Below are 25,049 nucleotides of genomic sequence, written 5' to 3'. Positions count from 1 at the left end.
TCTTTCTTTCTTTCTTTCTTTCTTTCTTTCTTTCTTTCTTTCTTTCTCTTTTTAAAAATGATGTGTGTGTCCATGCAGGGGTGTATCATAAGCATATGAGTACAGGTACGGGGGAGTCCAGAGGAAAGCATCTGATCGCCTGGAGCTGGAGGTACATACAGTTATGAGCTGCCTGGTGTAGGTGCTGGGAACAGAACTTGAGTGCTTTGGAAGAGCAGCGAACACTCTCATTCCCTGGGCCATCGCTTCAGCTCTTGACCCCACACTTTCTTGAAGCCTTGCCTTACTTGTGACCTTTGCGGGCGTAGGGCAGGAGCAGAGCAAGAAAGGCAAGGGGTGGGGATTTGAAGGCTTAGGAGTGGAAGTGAATGGGAAGGGAGAGCCTGGGCTCAATGTTGCTCAGTGGGACCACTTGCTCCGCTTGTACACTTGAGTACCATACAGCGCCACAGAAAAACAAGAATAAAAAGTCGCAAAAATAGTTTTGTGGGTGAGACACAATCTAGGAATCTAAGAAGCTAAAAATAGAAGAATTGCTATGAGTTTGAGGCTATCCTGGACCACACAAAGAAACCCTCTCTCATAAACAATCGACAGGCATAAGTTACATGCCTTTAACCCCAGCATTTGGGAAACACAGGCAAGTAATTTCTGTAAATGTGAGGCCAGCCTGGTCTACATGAGTTCTAGGTCAGCCAGAGCTATATAGTGAGACTTTGTCTCAAAAACAAGCAATACACATAACAGCGACGACCACTGACAACAATAAGAAGTTTAACTTGGCATGATGGCTCATGCCTGTAATCTCAACAACTCAGAAGGCCTAGGTAGGATTACCATGAGTTCATGGCCAGAGTGTGAGACATAGTGAGATGAAGGCAAGTTTGGTGTACAGAGTGGGATGATGAGAATGGGTTGGTTAAAAGCACAGGCTGCTCTTCCAGAGGACCTGGTTTCAATTCCCAGCACCTACATGATAGTTCACAATCATCTCTAACTCCAGTTCCAGGGGGGCTGATGCCCTCTTCTGAATCCCATGGGCACAGGGCATGCATGTGGTATATAGACATTCATGCAAGCAAAACATTGATACATATAAAATAAAATCAATAAATTGAATATATATGTATATCAGGGGCTGGAGAAATGGCTGAGTGGAGCACTTGCTGGTCTTATAGGAGACATAGGATTGGTTCCCACTTCCAACATGGCTTTTAATAACCATCTGTAACTCTAGTTTCAGGGGATCCAATGGCCTATTCTGACCTCTCTGGTTACCAGTTTGTACGGTAAACATACAAACATGTAGGCAAAAACTTCATATACATAAAATAAACTAATCTTTAAAAAATAATAGAAACCAGGCATAGTGGCACACCTTTAACTCCAGCACTCAGGAAACAGAGGCAGGCAGATCTCTATGGGTTCAAGACTAGTTTGATCTACACAGTGAGTTTCAAGACAGCCAAGGCTATATAGTAAGTTCCTGTCTAAATAAATAAATAAATAAATAAATAAATAAATAAATAAATAATAGGCTGGCAAAATGACTCAGCAGGTAAAGCACAAGCCGGATTACCAGAGTTTGGTCCCCAGAACCCAGAGTTGAAGGAGATGACTACCAGAGGTGTCCTCTGACCTCCACACGCACGCTTGTTGAATACAAGGCATATCCACCAAGTGACAATAAGGTAAGAGACAAGAGCAGCAAGAAACTTGAACAACAAGTCCCTGCAAATGCAAGCTGGGACAGAGAAGGCATAAGACAAAGATTGTTGAGGACAAAGGAGGAAGAGAGGGGAGTATGGTGGGCAGTGGGTACAGGACGGGGAGGGCCAAAAGAGGGGGACAGAATGGAGAGGAAGAGGCACCGAGGTACCTGTAACGTTTTTGCGTAGCTCATCATCCTGCTCCCGAAGTGTCCGCAACAGCTCGAAAATGCCATTCTCCTCGACCAACGCCAGCTTGTTGTCAACATTGTCGTAGATGAGGTTGCGCATGGCACCCGTGGCGTGGCGCTGCACCTCCTGGTTGGCGTGGTTGAAGAGCTTCACCAGTCTAGGCACTGCCTGAAGGCTGCGAGCCTGTGGCACATAGATATGTGGGCATATGCAGACTGTGAACATGCTTGCAGACATGTCCACAAGCATGGAACTATGCGTATGTATGGAGGTAATTCAGGCGGTACAGGGGATATGCAAATCTGGACACAATGGATGCAAACATATTTTGGGGGTGCAGGTGTATGGATATGGTGACTATATATGCTACAGGAGTATACAGGACTGTTTATGCATATTGAGGTCTATGGAGATGATGCAGCATAGATATCCCACAGGTATGTGTGTATGATGTATACGATGTATATGTGTGTATGATGTATATGTATGCAGGTGTATATTGGTGATGCAGGTATATACACACAGGGCATTCCCATCCTTTCTTTGCTGAGGATATAGGAAGGTGAGTTTTGCCCAGCCAGCCCAGTGGTTAGCAAGCAGGGACAAGGACCATAGTTCAGGGAAGGTTAGGGGCTAGTGAGGATAATCATCGGGGGCACCAGGGCCAGTGAGGGCTATCAAGAGATAGCAGGGCACAGTGCATGGGATTTGTCACCTGCTTCTTGGCTGCCGCATCACTGTAGCACCTGTGCTGGATGTAAGCTGCTCCCAGCACCTGCAGGTTGGGGTCTGAGGCCATGAGGTACTTGACTGCTGAAGGCAGGTCGATGTCATCAAAGCTGTAGAACCAGGGGTTAGTCAGTGGCCAGGCAGACCTTAAGTGTGGGCCAGACTGTGAGCTACAGTCCCCTCCCTGCTCCAAGCCCAGCTCCTCACCCACTGCTGAGCCTCTGCAGGGTTCGATGGCCTGTGTAGCTGTCCAACCCACGTACATCCGGCAGGTGGCCTGAGTCAGCCAGGCTAAGACTGAGGCTGCGCACAGATGGGGCTCGGGCCACCGGCTCCAGGCCAGCACCTGACACTGACCCAGTACCCCCACGGCTTCGATGGCTGCTCTGAAATCTTTGCAGGGTTCGCATGGCAGGTGCACGGATGGTCCTGCTGGGTGGACCCTCAGTGGCCTCTGGCCAGTCCAGGGCTCCTGCTCGGCTAGAGCCGGAGCTAGCCTGGCGCTCATAAGCATAGGCCCTGTAGCTAGAGGCAGCTGCAGGCTCCAGTTGCTCAGATACCACGCTGTAACGGTCATCCAGGCCCCCTGGTCCCAGCCTCAGTGAGCGCAGGGATAATGTGTCATAGTCAGCTCTGCTGGCTGCCCCACCTCGCTCATGGAAGGACACTGGCCGGGTGGGCATAGGTGGAGTGGGCTGGGTACCCCCATATCCCACAGCCCCAAAGGCACTGCCCCCATTGTGGGCAGAACTCAGCCTCCGACTGCAGGTCAGATCCACAGCTGAGCGGGAGGACCAGGAGGCTGGACTGTAGGCCGGCTTGGCGATGGGCCGGAAGGTCTACGGGAGGGGAGGGCACAGTGAAGGGGTATCTGGGGTTTGCCTGGCACCCTCCCCTTCTGATCCGGAGCTCCCAGCCTCCCCTGTAAAGCCTCCCCCTCAGTGTGGACTGCAGAGCTGACTCCCTGACTCACCGAGGTCTTGTCTCCACTCATGCACTGGGATCGGGAGCTGAAGCCAGTCTGCATAGTGTGGTACTGACCCCTGGGCATGCCTGTGGACAGAGACAGTGATAACCATGACACCATGACCAATAGAAAAGTGTTGGCTTTTCTTCTTTTTTCTGCCAGAGGTCTCTGATCACAACCCTGGGTGTGGCATCAGCCCATGATTCTGCCTTGGATGCAGCTTGGCTTCATCCAGTCTGTTCTGGTAGGTCCTCTTTCCCTAGAACTCCAAACTGCCTTCTCTGTTCAAAAGAGTCCAGACAACTCACCCTGCTGACCTCTGGGCTGCCTGGAGAAGATGCCAGGGTCTCCATCAGCTGCCCAGTCCCTGCCAGAGCACAGCATTTGGTCCCTCCAGGAAGCCAGACCAACCTACCTCAGCCCACCGTGATCTCCAATGAGCTCCTCTTGTGCCCAGACTGCATCTGTACTACAGTCACAAGGGAGTGACACTGTATAGGCCAAGGATGCAGTCTCTCTGGATCAGTCTGCTCAGAGTAGCAGTGGTAGAACCACCTGGTAGAGCCCGAGACAGGCACCACACCTACACCACCCAGCTGCACATTAGCTGAGGACAGGGCAACAGCCCAGCTCTATGGTCAGTGGACAGAAAGGTAGGGTGGGGGAGGGAGGGCTGGTCAGAAGTTTAGAATATGTGGATGAACAGATTGGAAGGGGAGAAGGAGGTGAAAGAGGATCACATGGGTGTATAGTAAAAAGGCAACTGGGGCTGGAGAGATAGCTCAGTGGTTAAGAGCACTGACTGCTCTCCCAGAGGTCCTGAGTTTAATTCCCATCAACCACATGGTGGCTCACAACCATCTGTAATGGGATCTAGTGCCCTCTTCTGGTGTGTCTGAAGACAGCTACAGTGTACATACATAAAATAAATAAATCTTTAAAAAACAAAATAAGCCAGGCGGTGGTGGCGCACACCTTTAATCCCAGCACTTGGGAGGCAGAGGCAGGCGGATTTCTGAGTTTGAGACCAGCCTGGTCTACAGAGTGAGTTCCAGGACAGCCAGGGCTACACAGAGAAACCCTGTCTCGAAAAACCAAAAAAATTTAAAAAATAAAAAAAATAAACAAAAACCCAGGCAACTGAATGAACAGAGAGAGAATGGTGCAAGGTAGAGAGGCAGAGGTGAGGCCTCACAGGAAACATCATCCCAAGAGTTGATGGTGACAGTGGGCAGGCCTTGGGTGGACTCAGCCTTTGCCAAGGTTCCTCTAGCTTTGGGAAGAGCTCCTTAAGCAGAGGTCAGCATCAGAGCACCAACTACAGAAGTCAGTATCTGTATGGGGAAGGGGCCTTCCTTCTCTCCTTTCATTTCGGCTCAGGGGGTGAGCATGATGATGTTCCTCAGACCCACCCAGGTTAATGAGGCTTCTGGGCAGGGGCTGTTAACCCTTTGACGCTAGTGAGGGCCAGCCTAGGGAGCACACCCCAGCCTGGGGACCTTACGCCCACCCCCAAATTACTATCCTCCTCCCCCTAATTGGCAGGGTAGCCAGGTGATAATTAACCCCTCCCTGTGCCCTCCCCCACCCCATGACCCCTGGGCATCAACTTGGCTCCAGTAAGACTTAGGCTCAGAAAGATTTTAGGCAGCCATCCAGTTCCTGACCTTCCCTTCTGCCAGTCAACCCTCTCCTAGCCAGACATCATGGGACCACAGTGAACTGAGGTCTGGACCTCCGAACAGAGGTTCATTGTACCATCTAAATTTAATTCCTGTTGTTATAGCCTGGCAGGTATGGAGATGAAGTTTCTGGAGTGACTGCCTTGAACCCAGCATATCTGAGTGACCCTCTAAAACACACACACACACACACACACACACACACACACACGCTGCCCCTGAGGAGTACCTTGTGGGCTATTCTCATGAAGTGTATCTGGGTCACTCCTGGTAGGCCCAGTTCTGCAATTCCTCAGGGAGCCCCTGCTCCAGACAGACCTGGGCTCTATCCAGGATCACCCCTCTCTGGTATACTACTATTAGACTCTCTCCCATTTGGTTAGGAGGCACTCTGGCCTCTCTGAGACCTCAAGTATGCCTGTGTTCTGTGGTGCTGGGAGGGAATGTGTCGGGGGTTTGCCGACAGGTGGGCCTGGCTGTTCACTTTGTGCCTCCCGAGTCTTTCCAACTTAAGTGGGTAGGCCCAGCCCCGGGACCCCTGTCCTGGCTGGGGAAGAAGGGATGCCCCACCCAGGCTGTTCCCTATGCCTGCTGGGGCGGGGCAGTGACTCAGAGCAGGCCTCTGTAAGGTGAGTCAAAGCCTGAACCCCGAGCTTGTACGGCTTCTGTCCCTGGCACCTCCACTCCTGCCCTAGCCACCTCCACCGGCCACTGTCACCACTACTAACTTCATTACCCTCTGTCGCCTACCATACCCAAAGTTGGCCTACCTCTGGCGCTCTCCGCGGAGCCATCAAGCTCAGCAGACCCATTGTGCCGCGACTGCTGGCCCAGCTGCAGGAGGCGGGCTCGGACTTGCTCCTGGACTCTGGCAGCTCGAAGCCGATCAGCCTCCGGCCCCTCAGCACCCCGGCGATCCAGCTGTAGGTCCGAGGGCAGCGCTAGGGAGCAAACCCCAGCCTCAGGCTGCAGGGCAGACAGCAGGAAGTTACCTTCCTGCATAGTGACAGGGGCGACTAGCCAGCCCACCTGTCCTGGGCCTCTCCCTGGTCTTGTCCCTCGAGGCCCGGTTCCAGAGTCTCTTCCTGGCTGGCTCTCTTAGACAGACGCCCGCCCAGCCCAGAGCTTGGCTGGGGGCGGGGACACCTGGGCCAGGTGGGAGGGAGGGGCCTCTGCCTGCTTAAGGTGGAATTTGGGCGGAAGAACTGGCCTTGCTTGTCCTCAAGTCGCCTGGCCTTCCCTTTTCTCCTATCCCAGGACAGGGCCACAGGGACGCGAGTTTTACTTGCTCTCAGTCTTCCAAGCCCAGACCAAACCCCATGGGTGCCAGCGTTCTTAGTATGAGAGTAGGGCAGGGAGCCTGCGGGGGCCTGTCACTACAAGCCATATGAAAAGGAATGTCCCAGCCTGAGGGTTGGGAGCTCTGGAGCATCAAAGACCAAGCAGCCTCCAAGACAGCTGGACACAGGCTTGGTGTGGTCCCAGTAGGGTTGGCATTCTGAGACAGTTTCAGGTTTGTAGAGTCTGGGTAGAGGATAAAGAACTTGAGCGCTGGAGTTTTAGAGTCAAAAGCAGCTCCATGATGGCCCTAAACCTGGGCCTGTCAACTCAGTAAGAGAGCCCAGTGAGGTAGACATATGTCTACCCCCTGACCTGTCAACCTAGAAACTCACCCCAGCCTCTACCTGTACAGAGGCTTCAGAAGGGCTGCTTGGCTCTTTCTGGCACCTCTCCCCAGCTTCTGCCCCCCAGGCCTGGGGTGGGAGGCCCGTTCCCAACATATGAGTCAGGGCAGGCAGGCGGGGCCGCCCCAGGGGGTTGACTCAGAGGGGCCTAGGCTCGTGTCAGCACTTGCCAGGCTGGGGGGCCAGGAGGTTTGGGGGGAGAGCTGGGCTAGAGAAAGTAGGAAGGTTGGAAGTGAGGGGCACCAGAGCTTGTTCCTAGAAGGTCTCCCAAGCACCCCTGTCAGGAAGACTAACATGATATGAGTTAGGTCTACCATCTAGGTGGATTGGGAAGGTTAAAAGACAAAACTAGGAGAGTTGGCATATGGGGACAAGTTGCCTCATATGCCGGGGACTTCCCTTAAGCATTCCTGGGCCTCTACCCTTAGGCTGTATCTCTTTCTAGAACCTAGCCCCTGGGCTCAGCCTGAGCTCTCCATCCCACACCAGGCCCTTTAAGAGTCCTGGTCTCTTAAAGACATTAACAGAGGGTGACTAGGTGCAGAATCCTGGAAACGGGGTGTACTAGGAGAAAGAGCATCAGGGACAAGATCAGGGTGAGTAGGAAGGGCTGGAGGATGGGAATCAGAGGTCAGAGGTTGCTCGGGAGAGAGCACGGAGGGTGAAGCCCTCCACTCCCAGGATAGAGTCTGGCTTGGGTCTACTGGTCGTGGGTGGAGGTAGAGACTGGGCAGCCTACCTTGCCGCTGGTCTGGATCCCACTGGCCCCCTGGCTCATTCTAGAGGTCACTGTTGTAGGACAAGTCCTCCTGGGCTCCATCCGGGTCCGAGATCCTGCGGTGGGCTCCATCAGGGCCCAGCTCCTGTGGGCAACAGCCTCTGTTTGGAGATGGTACCGTGGGGGCACCCAAGGGTGGGGTGGGAATGCTGCACGCCCATCTCATCAGACCGGTTGCTTCCTTGGGAGACGTGTTTCGTGTGGAAAAATCCTGGGAGACAAGTTTGTGCGGCGCCGTGCGGCCTGGAGGCACACGCCTGGTCTTAAGAGGCCCGCCCTGTATGCGCTAGGTCCACCCAGAGCCCTGCAGCAGCCAGGTTTGGGAGTAGAGGGGGGCAAAGGGTTCCAGGAGAGTGCAAAGTGGAGGCCCATAATTACACAGGGCTGCCGGGGGCTCAGGTGTGGTTGTAGCCAGGTAAGAAGGCACCTGGTGGGCATGAGGACATAGCTTTCATGGTACCTGAATGGAAGGCCAGAGTCAGCTTTGGGGGTTGGCTTGGCAGAGGGCTGTGGGTGCCACAGCTGTGACCAGCCTCCATAAGGACATGGGGACTGAGAGTTATATCCACTTCTCATGTCAGGCCACAGGCCACAGGCCACCACCTCTGAGACCTGGTATCCCTAAGAAACCTGGGATCTGGGCACTTCCTTTAATAGCTATATGGCTTTGGGGTCAGTTAATGCTCATTGAGTCTGTTCTGTGGCTCTCTGCCCCATGTTCGGATCTGCGGCTGACCCCTGTGACCCCTGTGACTAGTATCCCTTCAACTTCTGTGTCTCTCTGTCTTCTTAGAGGAGGATGGGAAGGGTGCAGCAGGATTTCCAGGAGGAGGTATTTTGATGTGTAAAGAGTGCTTACTCAAGGAACTGAGAGATGGATGGTTGAACCTCTGAGGTAATCAGGCCTGGAACCTGGAACTCAGGATCACAAAGAGTGAGTAAAGCTGCCGGTAGGTTGTCATCCACTCTCCCACCCTCCCAGTAGCTGTCACCTCATGGAAAGGAGTGTAAATTGGGGGGGGGGGGGGACTTGAGGGTTTCTCAGTGAAGGAGGAGTGGGAGAATTCTGCTTGTGGGAAGCACTTGAGGAAAGAGCTGGGGGAGGGGCGCAGAGAAGGAGCCTCTGGGCTGGGAGCCTGCAGATAGCACAAGAGTGAGGGACAGGCTTACTAAGGAGTGGAAGTCGAACCCCTAGGAGAAGAGTGCTAGGATATTAACAACAGAGTCTCTCAGACGCAGATGTCATGACTATGCCAGGGCACAGACAGGTTAAGGAGGTTCCTGGTGGTCATGAAGCCTGAGGGGCAGGGTGATGTCAGCACCACTCTGGTGTGAGTTGATGAACTGGCTGGGCCGGAGACCTGCCCTGTACATCCTTATACCGGTAATGTCCAGAAGTCTGAGAGTCATCATGTCTGCCCAAAGGCCACCTCTTTCTCAAAGCCTACTCAGACTTGTTCCATGGGAGTCACTCCATACCTGTTCCCAGGCCTTGCAGCCCCCTTCCCCATCCTGGACCCATGAGTGTGCTGATCTCACTGTCACTACCCATGTTCCAATCTCAGACTTACACCCCGGGGGTGGAAGGTAGCTGAGGAGTGCCAGTCCAGGTCACCAACACATGTGGGAGCATGTCCACCTGCCCATCTGTCCATCCATATTAATCCACTCACTGGCAAAGGTCACCTTATCCTGTGTACCAGGAACTTTGGAAGGAGGCTCACCCAGAACTTCTCCATGGGCTTTTCCTCCCAGACACTGCAGCAAGGAGAGCAATGTGGAGTAATGGCCAGTTTGTAGCAGAGAGACGGAAGCAGAACTAAGCACCGAAGAGTAACTTGTGTTTGTGCGCGTGTGCCAAGTGCGTGCGTACATGGATGCATGCGTTCATGTTAGCCTTTGTAGAGAAGGAATTAGGAGGGAAAAGACGGGGTAGCAGCCTACAGCAGGTCTGGTGATGGGAAGCATCGCCCCAAGGCAGTGAGTTATCCCTAGAGAGTGGCTAATGCTGACCCCAGAAGGATGATGTATCAGACAGGTTGATGAGTGCTTTGTTCATATGCTGCCCTTAATCCTCATAGGGACTCCAGGAGGGTGGAGCTATGACTACCTCCATTTATAGATGGTGAAACCGAGGCTCCGTAAGACTAAATGAGTTTCCATAAATTACATAAATGTAAAGAGAGCCAGAATCTCTTTCTATCTCTCTGTCTCTATCTCTGTCTGTCTCTGCATCTCTCCCTCTCTCTCTCTCTCTCTCTCTCTCTCTCTCTCTCTCTCTCCCTCCCTCCCTCCCTCTGCCAGGGTTTCTCTGTGTAGCTCTGGCCTAGATGTCTCCATGTAGACCAGGCTGGCTTTGACCTCACAGAAATCTGCCTGCCTCTGCTTCCTGAGTACTAGGAATGAAGACATGGTCCATCACATGCGGCATCTAGAGACATTTCTAACACTGCATAGCGGCAGAGCAGGGGTGATGGTGGGTGTTGTTTGCTGGCAGAATGTGAGCCTCGGTAGAGTTGTTAATGTCATCTCTAGGTCTGGGCCACTGCCTAGACACTTCCTCCAGAGACTATGTGTTTCTCTTAGTGGTGGGGTGTCAGTCTGTTCTGAAGACTGCTTCTTTGGTCCTGTGAGTCTCCTCCTGATGCTACGTCTCCACAGAGCCCTTGGCTAGCCTGGGTGTGCACCTGAGGCTCTCTCTTGTTTTTGCTTTTGAGACAGTAGCTCTTTACATGCCCTGGCTGTCCTGGAACTAACTAGGTAGTGCTAGCTGTCCTGGCACTTGCTCTGTAGACCAGGCTGTCCTTGAACTCACAGAGATTGGCCTGTCTCTGCCTTCTGAGTGCTGGGACTAAAGGCACCTGGCCTGGCTCTTTTGTTTTATCAGGTATTTTCCCCCCTTTGGCTTCTCTATTCCTGCTTTGTCAGCTACTGTCTTTTCATGGGCCATGTTTATCATCCTTTCCTCTATTTGAGGCAGAATCTCATTATATAGTTCTGGCTGGCTATAACTCACTCTGTAGACCAGCTGGCCTCTAGCTTTTGCCATCCCCCTGCCTCAGCAGCCTGAATCCTCGGATGACAGCCGTGTGCCACCATGTCTGACTCTTTTATCTGTGTTATTTAGCATTTCATTCTGTATACCTTAAATAATTTTGAGTGAGTTTTTTGTATGTGAAGTGCTCTATCTTTCAGCTAGATCCCAAATGCTAAAGTGACTTTTATTTCTGCAAAGATTTTACTTCACTTTTAAAATTTTTCCTACCTAAGTGTGTTGGGTTGTATCTCATTAATATGGAGATCTGTCTTGAGGCACTGTGGCCTGTAGTCACGACCTTTACCTGTGGAGGGGCTAGTGAGCGTTGTCCTGAATGGAGGACCCCACTCTATGGAGGTTTTCACTGTCAGGAGCCTGGAGACTGGGAGTGTGGCGAAATGAATGCCATCCCTTAGGATCACCTGGGTTCTCTGGCGATTTCTAGCCGGTGCTCGACCAGAAACCATGCTGACCTTTCACAGTCCTACATAAGTGCTGTCAAGAATTTCTGTTTTCATTGTTCTCATCATCAATTTTCTAAATTTCCTTCAAACATCTGCTTGTTCTCCCTGCCCCCAGAGGACAAGGAAGGCCTCTGCAGACTTGCTTGCTCTGCCCACTACAAATTACAAATGCAGTACTGTTCACAAGTACTAATTTCTTTTTTGGCCTTACTCATTATAGCAGCTGCCATCAACTGGCACTGATGTCAGACATTACACTTGTGTGACTCCTGGGTGCTGTCCCAGTACTGTGCTAGCACTTAAGTCTGGTCCTCTGGCTGGTACTCACTGAGAACTCCTTAACATACCAGGGTGAGGTGGCACACACCTTTGATTCCAGCACTGAGAGGTAGAGGCAGGAGTTTCTCTGTAAATTCAAGAGCAGTCTTTTTTTTTTTTTAAGTTTATTTATTTATTATATGTAAGTACACTGTAGCTGTCTTCAGACACCCCATCACAGGGCATCAGATTTCATCACAGATGGTTGTGAGCCACCATGTGGTTGCTGGGATTTGAACTCAGGACCTCCAGAAGAGCAGTCGGTGCTCTTAACCGCTGAGCCATCTCACCAGCCCAAGAGCAGTCTTGTCTACATAGTGAGAACCAAGAGAGCCAAGGCTATGGAGGGGGGGGGGGCAGAGACAGACAAAGAGAGAGACAGAGAGACAGAGAGATGGTTCTGGCTTGTGAATGTGAATTTATGGTGTGAACACAGACTGGCTGCTAGGGCTGGAGGGATGGCTTGGCAGTTAAGAGCACTGGCTGCTCTTCCAGAGGACCCAGGTTCAATTCCCAGCACCCATGTGGCAGATCACAGCTGTCTGTAACTCCAGAACTAGATCTGCATACACGCAGGCACAACACAGCCTGACTGCTGGCATGGGCTTCTGAGAATGAATCTGCTTCACCTACCTTTTATTTATGGTTCTTTTTCCCCTTTCCGTATCTTCTAAGAATGTTTCTTTCTAGGTGTCCTGTGTGTCCACCTCACTTTGACGCAGTCTTGAGACCTTCCTGCTTAGTCTTCTGAGTGGTGGTTCTTACCTGGGTGTATCAGTACACTAGTTTTCTTTTTAATTTAAAAGTATATTTATTTTTTACTTATGTGTGTGTGTGCCATCTGTGTGTGGGTGTTCACAGAGACCAGAAGAGAACGTTGGATCCCCTGCATCTGAAAGTTACAGGAAATGATGAACTGCCTGATCTGGATGCCAGGAGCCTGATCGTTTCTCCGGAAGAGCAGCAGCGCCTGAGTGTCTCTTCAGCTCATATTTTGAGTGGCTGTGCTCACGAGTGTCTGATATATATATATATATATATATTACGAATATGTATTGCATCACATGCATGTGCGTGCCTGGTGCATGTGGAGATCAGAAGAGAGTATTGGATCTTTTGGAACTGGAGTCATGGATGGCTGTGAGCCACCACCGTGTGGGTACTGGGAACTGAATTCTACCCTCTGCAAGAGCAGCAGATGTCAACTGCTGAGCCAGCTCTCCAGTGCCAGCTCACACCAGGTATCATCATCATCATCATCATCACTATTACTATTATAGAGTTTTTTCTTTAACTTGCAGTACTTTTTTTAAAAAATTATGTCTTTATGTGCATGTGCCATGCCTGTGGAGGTCAGAGGACAGCTTTGTAGGAGTTAGTTCTATTATATGAGTCCTCAGCGTCGGCAGCAGATTCATCTTGACAGCCCTGGTAGCATGCTGCCTTCTTCTTTTTTATTTTTTGAGGTAGGGTCTCATTATATACCCAGGGCACAAAGATATCTCTCCCAGTCTCTCTCCCAGTGTCTGGGATTACAGGTATATGCATGCCACTATTTCTGACTTGTAAGATGTCTCCTTCTCCTCCTCTTCTTCCTTCTCCTCCTGCTGCTGCTTTTAAAAGACTGTTTATTTTATATATGTGTGTTTTTCTACACATATGTATGCATACTACATAACCTGAGATGTCAGAAGAGGGTGTTGGATCCCTGGAGTCAGTGATAACTGAGAGTAACCATGAAGGTACTGGAAACTGAACCCAGGTCCCTTGGAAGAGCAACAAGTACCCTTAACTACTGAGCCACCTCTCCAGCACCTAGACAATGTATTTTTAAATCCAATGCTTTTCTTGCAAATCCTCTCTAAGTTGTAGCACTTCATCTGAACTAGATATAGAGAAGGCTATGTGGATAACTGGGGGCTTCAATGTGTCTGTGTAGGGTGACAGATCAAGGTCATTCTGGAGTCTTGGTGTCACCACATATGTTGGCTCAGCAGCAGTTCCTGTGTGGGAAGTTCTCATGCAGTGTCTTTTCTGAGTAGACAGATTCCACAGAAACCAGGTAGAAACAGAGGCTATAGGCAGGAAGTGGGTGTGGGAGGGGAGCCTCCCTGGTAACCAGAGCTCTGCCTCACGAAGAGAACAGTCACAGAAAACGAGTCAGAACTAAAAAAAATATTTCATTTCATTCTGAATAAAAAACAGAACAGACAGAACTCTTGAAATTCTGAAAACAATGTCATTGCTACAGAAAATTTCACAGAAATCATCAGGGAGTGTGGGGACCAAGGTGCCTGCCCTGCCATGAACACTGCCTGTCTGGAGTCACAGAGGAGGCTCTTAGGGGACAGCACAGGTGATGGCAGAGCCTGAATCATCTCAGGAAGCAGCTTCTACCTGCTGCACCAAGACCCAGTGCCTCAGAGGACAGCTAGGTCTTCAGGATCGCTGTGTGCGGGCACCTTTGCGGCTGCGTGTGGCCCACATGCCTCGCTTCGAGTGATAGTGGTGGTAGAAGTGCCGCAGTCGAAGCCTCTCCACTTCCAGCCCTGCCTGCAGGACCCTGGGAGGAGTGGGTGGAACGTTAGAACCCTGCCTCAGGTGCTGTGGCTCCAGGCTGCCCTTGTGGCTGCGGGAGCCTGGGGGTGGGATAGGTTCTCGGGAGTAGGGTAGGTGGAAGGGATTTTGTAGGTCTTTAAGATCCCAACAGGTGGGGTTCTGTCATTCGATCCTCTCATTGGAGGAAGATGAGATGTCTCAGTGTGAGGTGGGGAGGGCAGTCACCTGTCCAGAAGTTCCCAGTCCTCGCCTCCCCACTGGTCACGGAACTCCTCAGTGTTCATGCCTCCTACTCGGTCAAAGTCTGATTTGTAGATCCCAAAGAGGCCAAATCCATTCACTTCCCAGTAACCTGGAGGTGGGGAGGATAACCATTAGGGAGTGGTCCTTAACATTTTCTCTCCAGGTCGGCTAGAGGACCCTTGGAGGAATTCTAAGAAGCCTTATTTTGGAGACTCTGGGTGGGAGGGGGTGTCTGGTATTTGTTAATAACTCAGGAGCTCATAAGGAAAGGGTCTCATCAACTCTGCATGATCCGTGTATGGATAAGGTCCTAGGCTTACCCGTGAGGTTAGGTTTGGATTTTGCCCTAGTGCTTGTGAGAACTTGGAGTTCCTGGGGAATACTCAGGTCCTTACCATGTGGGTCCCACGGTGAGCTCCCACAGCCCAGACGCATGACCACAGGGGCGAAGGCCAGCTTGCCCTCCACACAATGCTTGCGGATGCTGTCCAGGATATTAGGTGGGAAGTGGATGTGCAGGTCACAGAGGAAAACGATGCTGCTGGGGTCCTGTAGGTTGGGAGGTCTGAGCCCTGCTCACCTCCCCAAGGTGAGCTCAGCACCCTTATTTCTTTCCCCTAAGCCCTTGACTGGCCCACAGACCTCCACTGCATCCACTCCAGTTTGCAGGCCTGCAGAGCGCTCGAAGTTTCCAGTTCGTCTCAAGTACTGGTACCTGGAGAAGCGAAGGAATACAATCATGAAGGGAGGTGGACGGTGTCAGGACAACTCACCTCCCTTAAGAGGAAAGATCCTTGGCTTCCCTACGTGGTGCAGGTAAACATCGTTACCGAGGTAGCTGAGCCGCACGCAGGGCCCGCTCCACATCCATGTCCTCGCTCTCAAAGTCCACTAAGATGATGTTGAAGTAGGAGTCCCCCGTATGTACATGCAGCGCGGACATATCTGCCAGGAACTGCACTACCCAGCGCGCCTGATTCTTTACTGGAAGAGGGGGTGTCACTGAAGCAGCATGACTGGACCGAATGATTCCCACCTCCCATCCCACCCCCGAAAGCCTCATAAAGGTGCACATACCTGGTACAATGAAATGAACCATGACATCCTGACGCCAGGCCAGATGCAAAGGCCGGCAGAGCTCTGGACGACTGTCTGGGTGGATCGAGGAGGCAGGAGGAGGCTCAGGACTTTCTCCATCTTCGTCCCCAACGCGGGCTCCAGGCAATCGCAGGAAGACGTATTCTGATAGGCGCTGGCGGCTGCCTCCGCGCTCTTGCAATTCCAGTTCCAGGAGGAAACGGCTTCCCCGTGCAGAGTCACGGCGCTTCTCCACGTTCACGATGCGTAGAAGCGAGAAGCGCCTGCGAGGCAGGGCTGATTAACCGAGGGTTGTAGCTCCACTCAATGCCTCCCCCTTTATCCCCGAGAACCACGCGACTGTACTCCCCACACCGCATTACACCTACAACCCGCTCTATGGCTCCCAAACACAGATTGGCCTTCCCACATCTCACTTCCCCAGAACAGCAGGAAGTAGGAAAGGCTACACTAGGGGGCGATGTGAGCCCAGGATTGTCAAGTTCTCCCAGATGTCTTCCTTTGCCTGATTTTCTTTGTCCTGAGGTGATGTCTCAGTCTTCTATGATTAGCCCCCCACAGAACCACTAGGAAGCCGTTAGTTCTCCCATGTGTCCCCCTCATACTCCTCCTAGCAGGCCCCTCATTTTGTCTCAGGCCTTAGGCTATTCATTCTGCTTCCCACCCTCTGGTGACAGCTAGTGCTCCCCTATAGACCACTGGCAGGACTTCAGATGGGAGTCCTGTGATTCAACCCCACTCAAATCAGGAAGCTTCTTCTCCCAACCAAACTCTTTAGGTTAATCTTTGGGGTCACCCACACCATAGCACCCAGATTTGCCTATGACCACACGGTGGACAGTCCTATAAAGAGACCATGAGACTGCTCTATAAGCTGCTCTCAGGAGACCTGCCCTTTGAGTCACCTAGGTCTGTCCAACATCACCACTGGTGGGAAGGATCTCATGGTCCCTTTTGAGGACAGTCATGCTCTCGCCCTCTGGAACAGCAGCACATCTGTGTTAATAGATGTCCCCTGTCCTGTTCAAAACTTCATGTTGAGCTTGGCTCTCAACACTGGCTGCCAGACACCTTGTCCTGATGTCCCTGAGCTCATCAAGGCTCACAGAAGGTTCTCCCTTTCCTCAAGGCTGACAATTGTACAGAACAGCCTCTCCTAAGAACTCCCTCAAAGATAAACCATGGACCTAATCTTCAAAATGAGGTAGAAACAAGTTGGATGCCTGAGACCTAGGAGACCAAGTCCTTGAGCTAGACACAGTCCCCTAGTTAAGACCCTGCAGCACTCCACAAGGAGAGGTCTAGGGTTTCTGAGCTTGACACTTTAGTGTCTCTGGTCCCTGAAGAGGCTGTCTGCCCACAATCTGACTAAGCCTGACTACTGTTGCCTATGGTTTGGATTCACCCTTGGGTCTAGGTCTAAGGTGACAGGGGAATCGGCAGTGAGGACAGATGAAGTCAGTCTTGAGTGGGCTCCAGAGAGCCCTTCAGCCTGGCTAAGTAAGACACTAGTTACAGAGAAGGGGATCAGAGAGCTGCAGAGAGCCAAGGAAGTTCTGAGATTCCTGCAGACACCAGCATGCCTTCTCTTCAAGCAGACACCTGCCCCATACCCGCCATGTCGTGCATTAAGCCGTTCCATGTACTGAGCCACCACATCCACTGCTTCGGTCTCAGGAAGCTGCAGGTTCCCAGATACGTTACAGCGTAGGTCGTTCCAGTCAGAGCGTAGCAGCTCGAAGTCCATGGCACCCACACTGAACGTGCGCTGCCAGTCAATAGCGTCCTCACGCCAGCGGCCCAGTGGTCGCCCAGCGACCTGCTCCTCCTCTTCCTCACTGTCTTCTGATGTGGCCTCATCACCAGGGGCCCCATCTTCCTCCCCTTCTTCACCGTCTCCAGGCAGCTGTGGCCTGGATACCTGAGACAAGCTCAGGAAGGAGGTCACAGGCTGTGTTTCCACTGAGGAGTTCAAATCCACTGTGGGCATGAGTCCCTGTCCATGCAACTGGCCCCCTCGGCCTCCCTGGCTGGTCTGTGCCCTGACTGGGGGCTTTAGTTCTGTGACCTTGGGGCCACTGGTCCTATAGCCCTGGGTCCGAGGTGGATGTGGGGGCACCCGCAGCTGTACTCTGGGCAGAGGCTTGGTGCGCAGGAAGACACCAGGGAAGGGTGGCCAGGGGGAGTCTCTCAATGACCTTGTGGAAGCCCGCTGTCCAGGTCGTACCCTGGTCACGTACACCTTTGACGGCGACTTCTCCACAGTTCGGGGAGGTGGAGCTCGCCCCAAGAAGAGGGGCAGGGGGCGTGGGGCCCAATTCAGTGCCCGGGAGTGTCTGAGGGTCTGCTCGTCCAGAGGACTAGTTGTAGGTGGGGTAGGGCTGGCTGTAGTTTCAGTGGAGGCTGCTGGGGTGGGGGTCCTGTGGCTCTGCTGTAGGGAAGCTTCACTGGGCTCCAGGCTGTCTAACAGTTCCTGTTCATCCTCGTCATCCAGGAAGTCTGTAGAGAGTGTCTGGTAAGCAAAAGTACCTGGCATTTGGGTTGGGAGGGCAGCAGGAGCGAGTCACTCACCGTCTGGGTTGAGGAAGAGAAAGGCTCTTCGCTGAACTTCTTCCTCCTCATCTTCCTCTCCTTCCTCCTTGTCCATTTTCATGTATTTATAGAACCCAAACCTGAGGGAGAAAGTGCATCAGAGACCTTCCTCATTAAGACTCCTCATCCTCACTTCTGACAGGCCACGCCCCCACCTACCTTTCCAGGTACAGTGGGGACTCACGATAGAAGCACTTGTTGTCTGTCTCCATGTGAGTGAGACGGGTATGGTCATTGGGGTAGATGAAGGACAGGTACACCTGAGGGCGGGGCCAACAACTTAGGGGTAGGGCCTGGGGCAAAGGGGAGCTTTAAGACACCTCCCTCACCGGGCACTTACAAACTGTAGTCCTTGGTATCTGGCTATGGGGAAATCCTTGAGGACATAGGTAGGTGCATAGGCACAGGGCTCCAGTACATTCTCCAGGCTCAAAGGTTCCATCCGAGGAGCTATAAAAAAGGAAGTCACTTGGTGGCCTGGCCCTCACCCCACTCCATCCTCACCCTCCTCTGGAGCCTCCTCTCACTGAGGAAGAAGGTGTCCCTGGGGTCTGGGCGCAGCATGTCGGCGCTGGGTTCCTCCTGTGGTGGGTATCCTCCTACATGGCTGGCTGGAGACTGAGGCACATGGGCCACATGGTCCATCTTCAGAGATGACTCATCTAGGAGAAGGAAGGTATCTGGAACTTCGGCCTACCCTTCACCATCCCCATGCTGAGCCCCAGAACCCAGCCATTCCCCTGAGGAAATACCCAGCCCGCACCTGTGTACAGGGAAATGTGAGCAGAACCAATGATCTCGAACTTCAGACCAGGCAGGAAAGCTCGCCACTGGGGGTGTGGGGATATAGGTGAGGGACTACAAAGTGAAAATCCTCAAAGGATGCAAGACGTTTGGTGGGGAGAGTAGGAGGGGCTTAATGACCCCACCCAAGGGTCTTCCCTCCCTCCTTCCCTTACCCCCTCCCTCCCTTCCACCCTCCCTCCCTCCCTCCTCCAAAGGTTGCTGATATAACTTCTGACTCCATTTTCTCTCTGGTTTTGCATGTTGCCTTCCTGGGTCAATGCTGGATTTTTCTCAGCCCGTGACCTAGTATCTGCCACCAGATGGCCCTCCCCTTGCCCCAGCTCCACGGATGCTCCTGAGTCTCCTTACAGATGTGTTCCCACCTCTATTCAGCCTGTGCTCCTGGGGGGCTTACTGGGCACTTCAGCTGCCAGCTCATCTGGGACCTCTGTACCTCTGCCCTCTTCCCTCAGACCGTCCAAACACCGAGTCTCCACTCTACTGAGTTGGGATAACATGTACTGAGGTGCTGAGGCCCAGAACCACCAATGCTACTATGGACACTGTATGTCATCCTCCTGGCTTTGTATGGCTGTCAAACCCTCCTCCCTATCTCCCAGCTACCTGTCTTTCTTCTCTGTGGTGGCTGACACGGATTTTCAAGCTAACAGGTTCTAGAATCACTGGAGACAAACTTCCAGGCATGTCAGTGAGGGAGTACCAAGATGAGGTTAACTGGGGGAAAAGACCTACCCTAAAATGTGGGGAGGACCATCCCATGAATGGATGTCCAAAACTGAATAAAAATGAGAAAGTGAGCCAGACACTAGTGGTCATCTCTCTCAGTTCCTGGACACAGAGGCAATGTAAGCAGCTACCTCACATTCCTGCTGCCAGGACTTCCCCTCCATCATGGGCTGCACCCTCAAACTGAGTGGAAATAAACCGTCCCTTAAGTTGCTTCTTGTCAAGTATTTTGTTACAGCGATAATCATGGCAATAAAAAGATGGTACACTTCCCAAGGCTCCGCCTCTCGGCTTCCCATTGTTCCACACAGGCCAGAGGGATTCCGGGCATGCAAAACTCTCAACTACCTCACACCTCCATGACAGTCTGAGCAGTCCATCACAGCGCTTCAGGCCTGATCTGGCTACCAGACTTCTTGGAGACTCGGACGCTAGAAAATGGGGGCTGGCCCTCTAGGTACAGAATTTATACGCTACACTTCCTGCCATAGACTGTCTTCCCCATGTCTCCTGCTGAAGGGCCACTTCTCAGTGCAGCTCCTCTGAGCATCCAGCAGTCATAACATACCCTCCTGACCCTGGTCCATGTCCCCGAATATCTGCTTTATCTCCTAGACTGGAAATCCCTTCGTGTTGGGGGACCACCCTGCAGTGACTGTCCAATGATAGAGGAAGTGGATGGGGGTGGGGAGCTGTGGTCTTTGGAGCTCCTTCAGAGGGCAGGCCACACTCACACCCACTTCCACATGGTCTGAACCCTTGTCATCTTGCTTGTGAAGCAGTTCAAAGTAGTATCTCCGGGAGGCCATGAGCCTGTGGACATAAGGGGTTGGGGTTATCTCCCACCAAACAGATTAAGAGCCCAGAGGGTCAGGACGGACACTTATAGCCCTCTGGGATGGTCTCTCAGGAAGATAGTGCTTGTGTAACATGGACAAGGATGATATCCAGCCTCCCTCTTATGTGCCAACACAGATGTGCACACACATGTGAAGGCATGCACTCTTAAGTTACTCACCGCCGGGGCTTAGACACCTGGGAGCTGAACTTGGTGAATTCTCCAGGCGCAGTCCACTCAGAGCCAGTCTAGGGGTGATATAAGGGGGACAAAGGAGTGACCACATTCTCCTTGGGGACATCTGACACAGTCTGTGTCTCCAAGAAGATGCAGGATGTCCAGTGAAGACAGACGTGGTGTGGATGGAGGCGCTAGGGAAGAGGGCAGAACCTACCTTGCCCACAAAGGCAACAAGCTGGGCGGATGCTGGGCTTTCATCCAAGCTCAGCCAGAACTCAGAGTTGTCATCCGAAGCCACAGAGAACTGGATGTCTCCTAGTCCACAGGACAGAGGCTCAGGAAGCTGAACTGTTCGAGACATTCCATCCCTGCCATACCCGACCTACTTACCATCTCTGGCTGGGTGGATGAAGCCAAAAATCCGGAGTCCATAGTTCTTCCACTTAGGGGACACAGCCAACTTTGTCACGGTAGTGCGAGTCTGTCAATAGTGCAATAGCCACTAACTCACAGCTCACTGCTTGCCTTGCCCACCTTGCCAACCTGTACGTTCTTGAGGTACTCACATGAGGAAAGAGTGGGAAGTGCAGGTTCCTTCTCAAGTGGCCCACAGCACCCCCACACCAGTCCTCAAATACGTGCAGGTTCACCTGTCCTTTGAACTAGGGGTCAGAAGGGACATTCGCTATTATACAGTCTGCTCCACCCCTCCTCCCAGCCCAGCCCAACCCAACAGAGCTTACCTCTTCCCGCCAAGGGGGTGTCTGGTGGGTGAGGTTCAGTGGGGGTGGCTTCCTAGCTCCTCCAGGAAACAGTATGTTTGGGCCCTGCCCCTCAGGCTGCAGGAAAGAGTAGCCGTGTCAGAGATCTAAAGGCAGGAAGTGTCACCACTTCACAGTCCATCTAGGCACGCACAGCAAAATACAACGTCATGGTTCCCCTTCTGCACATCACTCATGTCACCTAAGCCCTCTCCACACAGATACCCTCAGCAGATCTGCCCAGGCAGATCTGTGGCCGCTGATAGGATACACGACAGAAGCATACCACTCAGTGACTACCCAGACACAGTGTCCAGGCTGGGATGCTGAAGCTCACATACAACCCACAGGCATGTCTACCCATCCGAGAGAGTGGCTCCTTGTGAACAGGTTTTCCGTGGTCACTCCTTACCGCCTGCTCCTCTTCATGACTTTCACTGGAGTCCTCTGCCCTCTGTGTGGATGACGCCACTCGGACACCCCGGCTATCGGTCACACCGGTCAGCTTCTCACCATCTGCAGGTGCATGTGAAGCTCGTTAGAGCTCAGATTGCCTGAGGCCAGTAGCTTTGTTGTTGGGGGCAGGGCAAGGATTGCTGAAGCCTCTGCACTTCAGCTCCATCATTTGGGGGCATTCTAGACCCTACCTTGGGTGGGCAATACAAAGCAAGAGTCTTTTGCCAGCTCTTCTCCAGCCCCCAGTGAGCACTGGGAGCAGGGATATGTATATATATATATATTCAAGCTAGTGTGAAACTATACACACTCACACCCATCTGGTGATCCTCTCAGAATGGCTTTGCCTTGGGAAGAATTCCAGATGGCCTAGCACCCTTGATGCCTTTCCCATGTGCTAGGGTGTTTGCCTCCTCTCTCCAGATCTATATGAAGACATGTCCACTACAGTTCCTCCAGTTTGGGGTAGTCTACCCCTGTACCTTGTTTTGTCCCACTTTTTAGACCTTCTCCCTAAGCTGCATGTCCACTGCATTTCTGGGTGTCCACTCTTCTGGACTTGAGTCTCCAAAGGCAGGAGGTTTCATTTTATCCCTCCTGGTGCTTCCAATGAGAGACACTAGATCCAGGAATCCTTCCTGTTTCAAACTCACACCTCGCATCCACATCTGCCCCTCTGTGCAGATCTCAGAAGCCAGGCTATTGGAAAGGTAAAGCTGATACCAGATGAACTGCTTCTAGGTGAGGGGCTGCCTGTGTGGTCCCCTCCCTTGAAATTTCTGCAGTGCTCCACATTCTAGATCCTTCCTTGAGAAGCCAAGAAGTAAGCAAGCAAGACTCCTGGTCAAGTTCCCAGAGCCTGGCCTGGATACCCATAGCCCACCAAGCTAAGTCCGGTCATTTTGAGTACATTGGGAACTTTCCGTAGTGGGTTCTCGGCTCAGGCCACCACCACTGCCTTGCAGGGGCTAAGCCTCAGCACAGAGACAGACATCTGCCCCACCCTCACTTGACACTGTCAGGAAAGTCTTAGGCACACTCAGCTGTTCAACTTCTCACACGCCTTGTGGTGCCTGGTGGGTCCCAGGTGGCCAGACAGGAAATGGAGCTTCAGCCCAGAGTGGAGAGTGTGTGGCTGGGGCCCCATCTGTGCAGCCCAGGCTGCTTCTAGTAGTGCCAATGGGCAGGGCTGATCTTCCAGGGTCCAGAATAGATCCTACCCACCTAGGAGTCAAAGCCAGCTGCCCTAATGATCAACCTTCAACAGTGGGGCTCCCTGTCTTCACTCCTTCCTGGTTGGTCTCAGACAGAAACAATTTGCCCAGGAAGTCAGCTGAACCCACAAGGGCAGCTGATGGGGTCTGGCTTTATTGGGTACTGGGTCAGCTCTGGGTCCAGACTTATCTCTTAGGGATAGAGTTGTGGCAGGATATCTTGAAGATGTCACAGCTAATAAAGTACATGGATTGGGATGAGCCATAGACTTTCTTGGGGGCTGGGATCTGTCTCAGATCCTTGGCCCAGGATCTGGTGGAAGATGTACGGAAATAGTTGTCCAGGCGTATGAGGAGACAGGCCTCGTAGGCAGGAGACAGGAGTGGGACTGAAAAGGGAGTTCTGGATTGAGCAGGTGGAGTGGACCAGGACGTTGTGAGCCAGTGTCACTGCTCTGAGACTTTGAGAGGAGAGACACTTGCTCCCCTCCCACTAAATCCGCAGCTTACCAGCTTCCTTCACAAAGAAGAGGCCGAGCTCTGTGCGGCTTGGTTAGGCTTCCCCAGGTTCATTCCCTGGTCTTTTTCTACCTAGCTGTCATTAATGTTCACCCTGCTCCGAAGCTTTTCTCCCAACGTGTGGGTTCAATGGCCACCATCTCCAGAGGTTCTCCCCAGATTCTTGCCCACAGGGCTTGCCAGGCCTAAGTTGCTTTGTGCATCCTCTGCCCACTCTTAAATGTGCAAACTACAGCAAGCATTTACTCAAGTTAGCATTGGTCCCTAGCACACAGACATCTCAGTCCACAGTAACAGGTGTACTCAGGGTTTCCAGCTGTTCTGGCCGCTCTAGGCAGCTGGATCCCTCAACACCACCCTTACCTCCCCATCCTCCAGCAGAGGAGGAAACTGAGGCCCTGCTAAGTAGGCAATGGCCTGACAGCCCTCTTGGCTGAGGGCACCGGTTCGCCCAAGGGCCCATGGTTAACTCCATAACCACTGGATCTAAGCCAGATTCCAGGGTCCAAAAAGGTTAGGGATGAGCTCCGAGGGTCCCTGGCGTTACTGCTGACGTCATTGGGCGTCCCGCCGAACAGAGCCGCGACCCCTCCCCCAATACAGCGGAGCTGGGAGGATCAGGACAACAGGGGCTCTGGACAGTCAGACCCCCGCGCCTCGGGAGGCCCGGGCCCTCTCGCCGCGCGCCATCGCGTACCTCGCCCGTAGCCCAGCCGCTGGCGTAGCGCGCGGCCCGGGCGCACCAGGCTCCGGTGCACATACGTGAGCCACGCGGCGCAGGTGAGCAGCAGCAACAGCAGCAGCAGCTTCATCTGCTTGCGGACCTTCTTCACCGGGAACCACGGCATCGCGGCGCCACACTCAGGGGCGTCGCTGCGGCCCCCCGGCCCCGCCTGCCCCGCCCCACATCCCCCGGCCCACCCTGCTGCGCTCAGCGCCTGCAGCACCGCATGGTCCTTTGTCCGCTGCGGGGGCTACGGGATTCGGGTACGACACCCGGGCTGCTCGGGCCGCGGTCGGGGTGGACGGCGGGAGCGGCTCCTTGAGGCGCTCCCCCGCCCGCCCCTCCCGGCTGCTCACGCTCCTCTGGATGCCGCGGGACCGAGCAGCATCCACGCTGCGGTGCTACCCACCGTGAAACGGGACGACGGTCGCGTTGCCCGAGCCAATCGGCCGCGGCCAGCCCGCGTACAACCAATCCGTGATGCTCGGAGGCGGGGTGGCGCGTTAGGGTGTGCCAGCGATCCACACGACGCGCGCATTCACCTGGTGTTCGCCGGCCGCGCGCCCGGGGATGCGGGGGTTGTGGGGACCGAATCTGCAGTGAGGGACATCAGCGACGTTGGGGAGAGGGATGTAAGAGGTCGTTGTTAGTGTGGAGGCCATGGCAGGGACGAGGGGTGCTGCGGGAATCAGGTTGCGTGTCTGGGAAAATGCTGGGAGTAATAACACACAGAGAAGGAGCTCAGCCTACCTCAGTCGGACTTGAACCAGG

General features: G+C 53.0%; 2 protein-coding genes across 3 annotated transcripts in view; both read right to left on the bottom strand.

Moving 5' to 3' along the window:
* Positions 1-6,377, bottom strand: part of Pkp3 (plakophilin 3) — a 9,456-nt gene extending 3,079 nt beyond the window's left edge. Inside the window, exons 1-5 of one of the 2 annotated variants that reach the window (XM_028786853.1) lie at positions 6,050-6,377; positions 3,604-3,683; positions 2,838-3,469; positions 2,617-2,740; positions 1,880-2,084 (exon numbers count right to left, since the gene is read on the bottom strand). In XM_028786853.1, coding sequence (XP_028642686.1) covers positions 1,880-2,084; positions 2,617-2,740; positions 2,838-3,469; positions 3,604-3,683; positions 6,050-6,281 — 1,273 coding nt within the window. In that variant the 5' untranslated portion in view covers positions 6,282-6,377. The remainder of the gene's footprint in view (positions 1-1,879; positions 2,085-2,616; positions 2,741-2,837; positions 3,470-3,603; positions 3,684-6,049) is intronic. The other variant, XM_028786854.1, reaches the window with a different exon arrangement.
* A 7,458-nt stretch (positions 6,378-13,835) lies between these two features.
* B4galnt4 (beta-1,4-N-acetyl-galactosaminyltransferase 4) lies at positions 13,836-24,402 on the bottom strand. The gene is made up of 20 exons (XM_028786870.1): positions 24,252-24,402; positions 21,778-21,881; positions 21,348-21,443; positions 21,171-21,266; positions 20,995-21,085; positions 20,819-20,919; positions 20,605-20,672; positions 20,321-20,399; positions 18,817-18,883; positions 18,581-18,715; positions 18,394-18,503; positions 18,213-18,313; positions 18,033-18,133; positions 17,075-17,960; positions 15,441-15,724; positions 15,194-15,347; positions 15,006-15,078; positions 14,759-14,912; positions 14,346-14,472; positions 13,836-14,124 (listed from the first exon to the last, which is right to left on the bottom strand). The coding sequence occupies exons 1-20, from the start codon at positions 24,400-24,402 to the stop codon at positions 14,001-14,003; spliced, it is 3,102 nt and encodes a 1,033-aa protein (XP_028642703.1). The 3' UTR covers positions 13,836-14,000.
* Between the last annotated feature and the right edge of the window lie 647 nt (positions 24,403-25,049).

The sequence above is a fragment of the Grammomys surdaster genome, unplaced genomic scaffold, assembly GCF_004785775.1.
Source record: "Grammomys surdaster isolate TR1022 unplaced genomic scaffold, NIH_TR_1.0 125603, whole genome shotgun sequence".
NCBI lineage: Eukaryota > Metazoa > Chordata > Mammalia > Rodentia > Muridae > Grammomys > Grammomys surdaster.
This window is presented reverse-complemented; position numbering and strand designations above follow the sequence as displayed.

Bases quoted from the DNA above. Each gene is read 5' to 3' on its own strand.
- B4galnt4 (XM_028786870.1), bottom strand. From the start codon at position 24,402: ATGCCGTGGTTCCCGGTGAAGAAGGTCCGCAAGCAGATGAAGCTGCTG. The intron at 21,086-21,170 runs GTGAGTACCTCA...CACTATTGACAG, and splicing joins ACTTCCCACTCTTTCCTCAT to ACTCGCACTACCGTGACAAA. The intron at 18,716-18,816 runs GTGCGGGCTGGG...TCCTTCTCCTAG, and splicing joins TCACATTTCCCTGTACACAG to ATGAGTCATCTCTGAAGATG.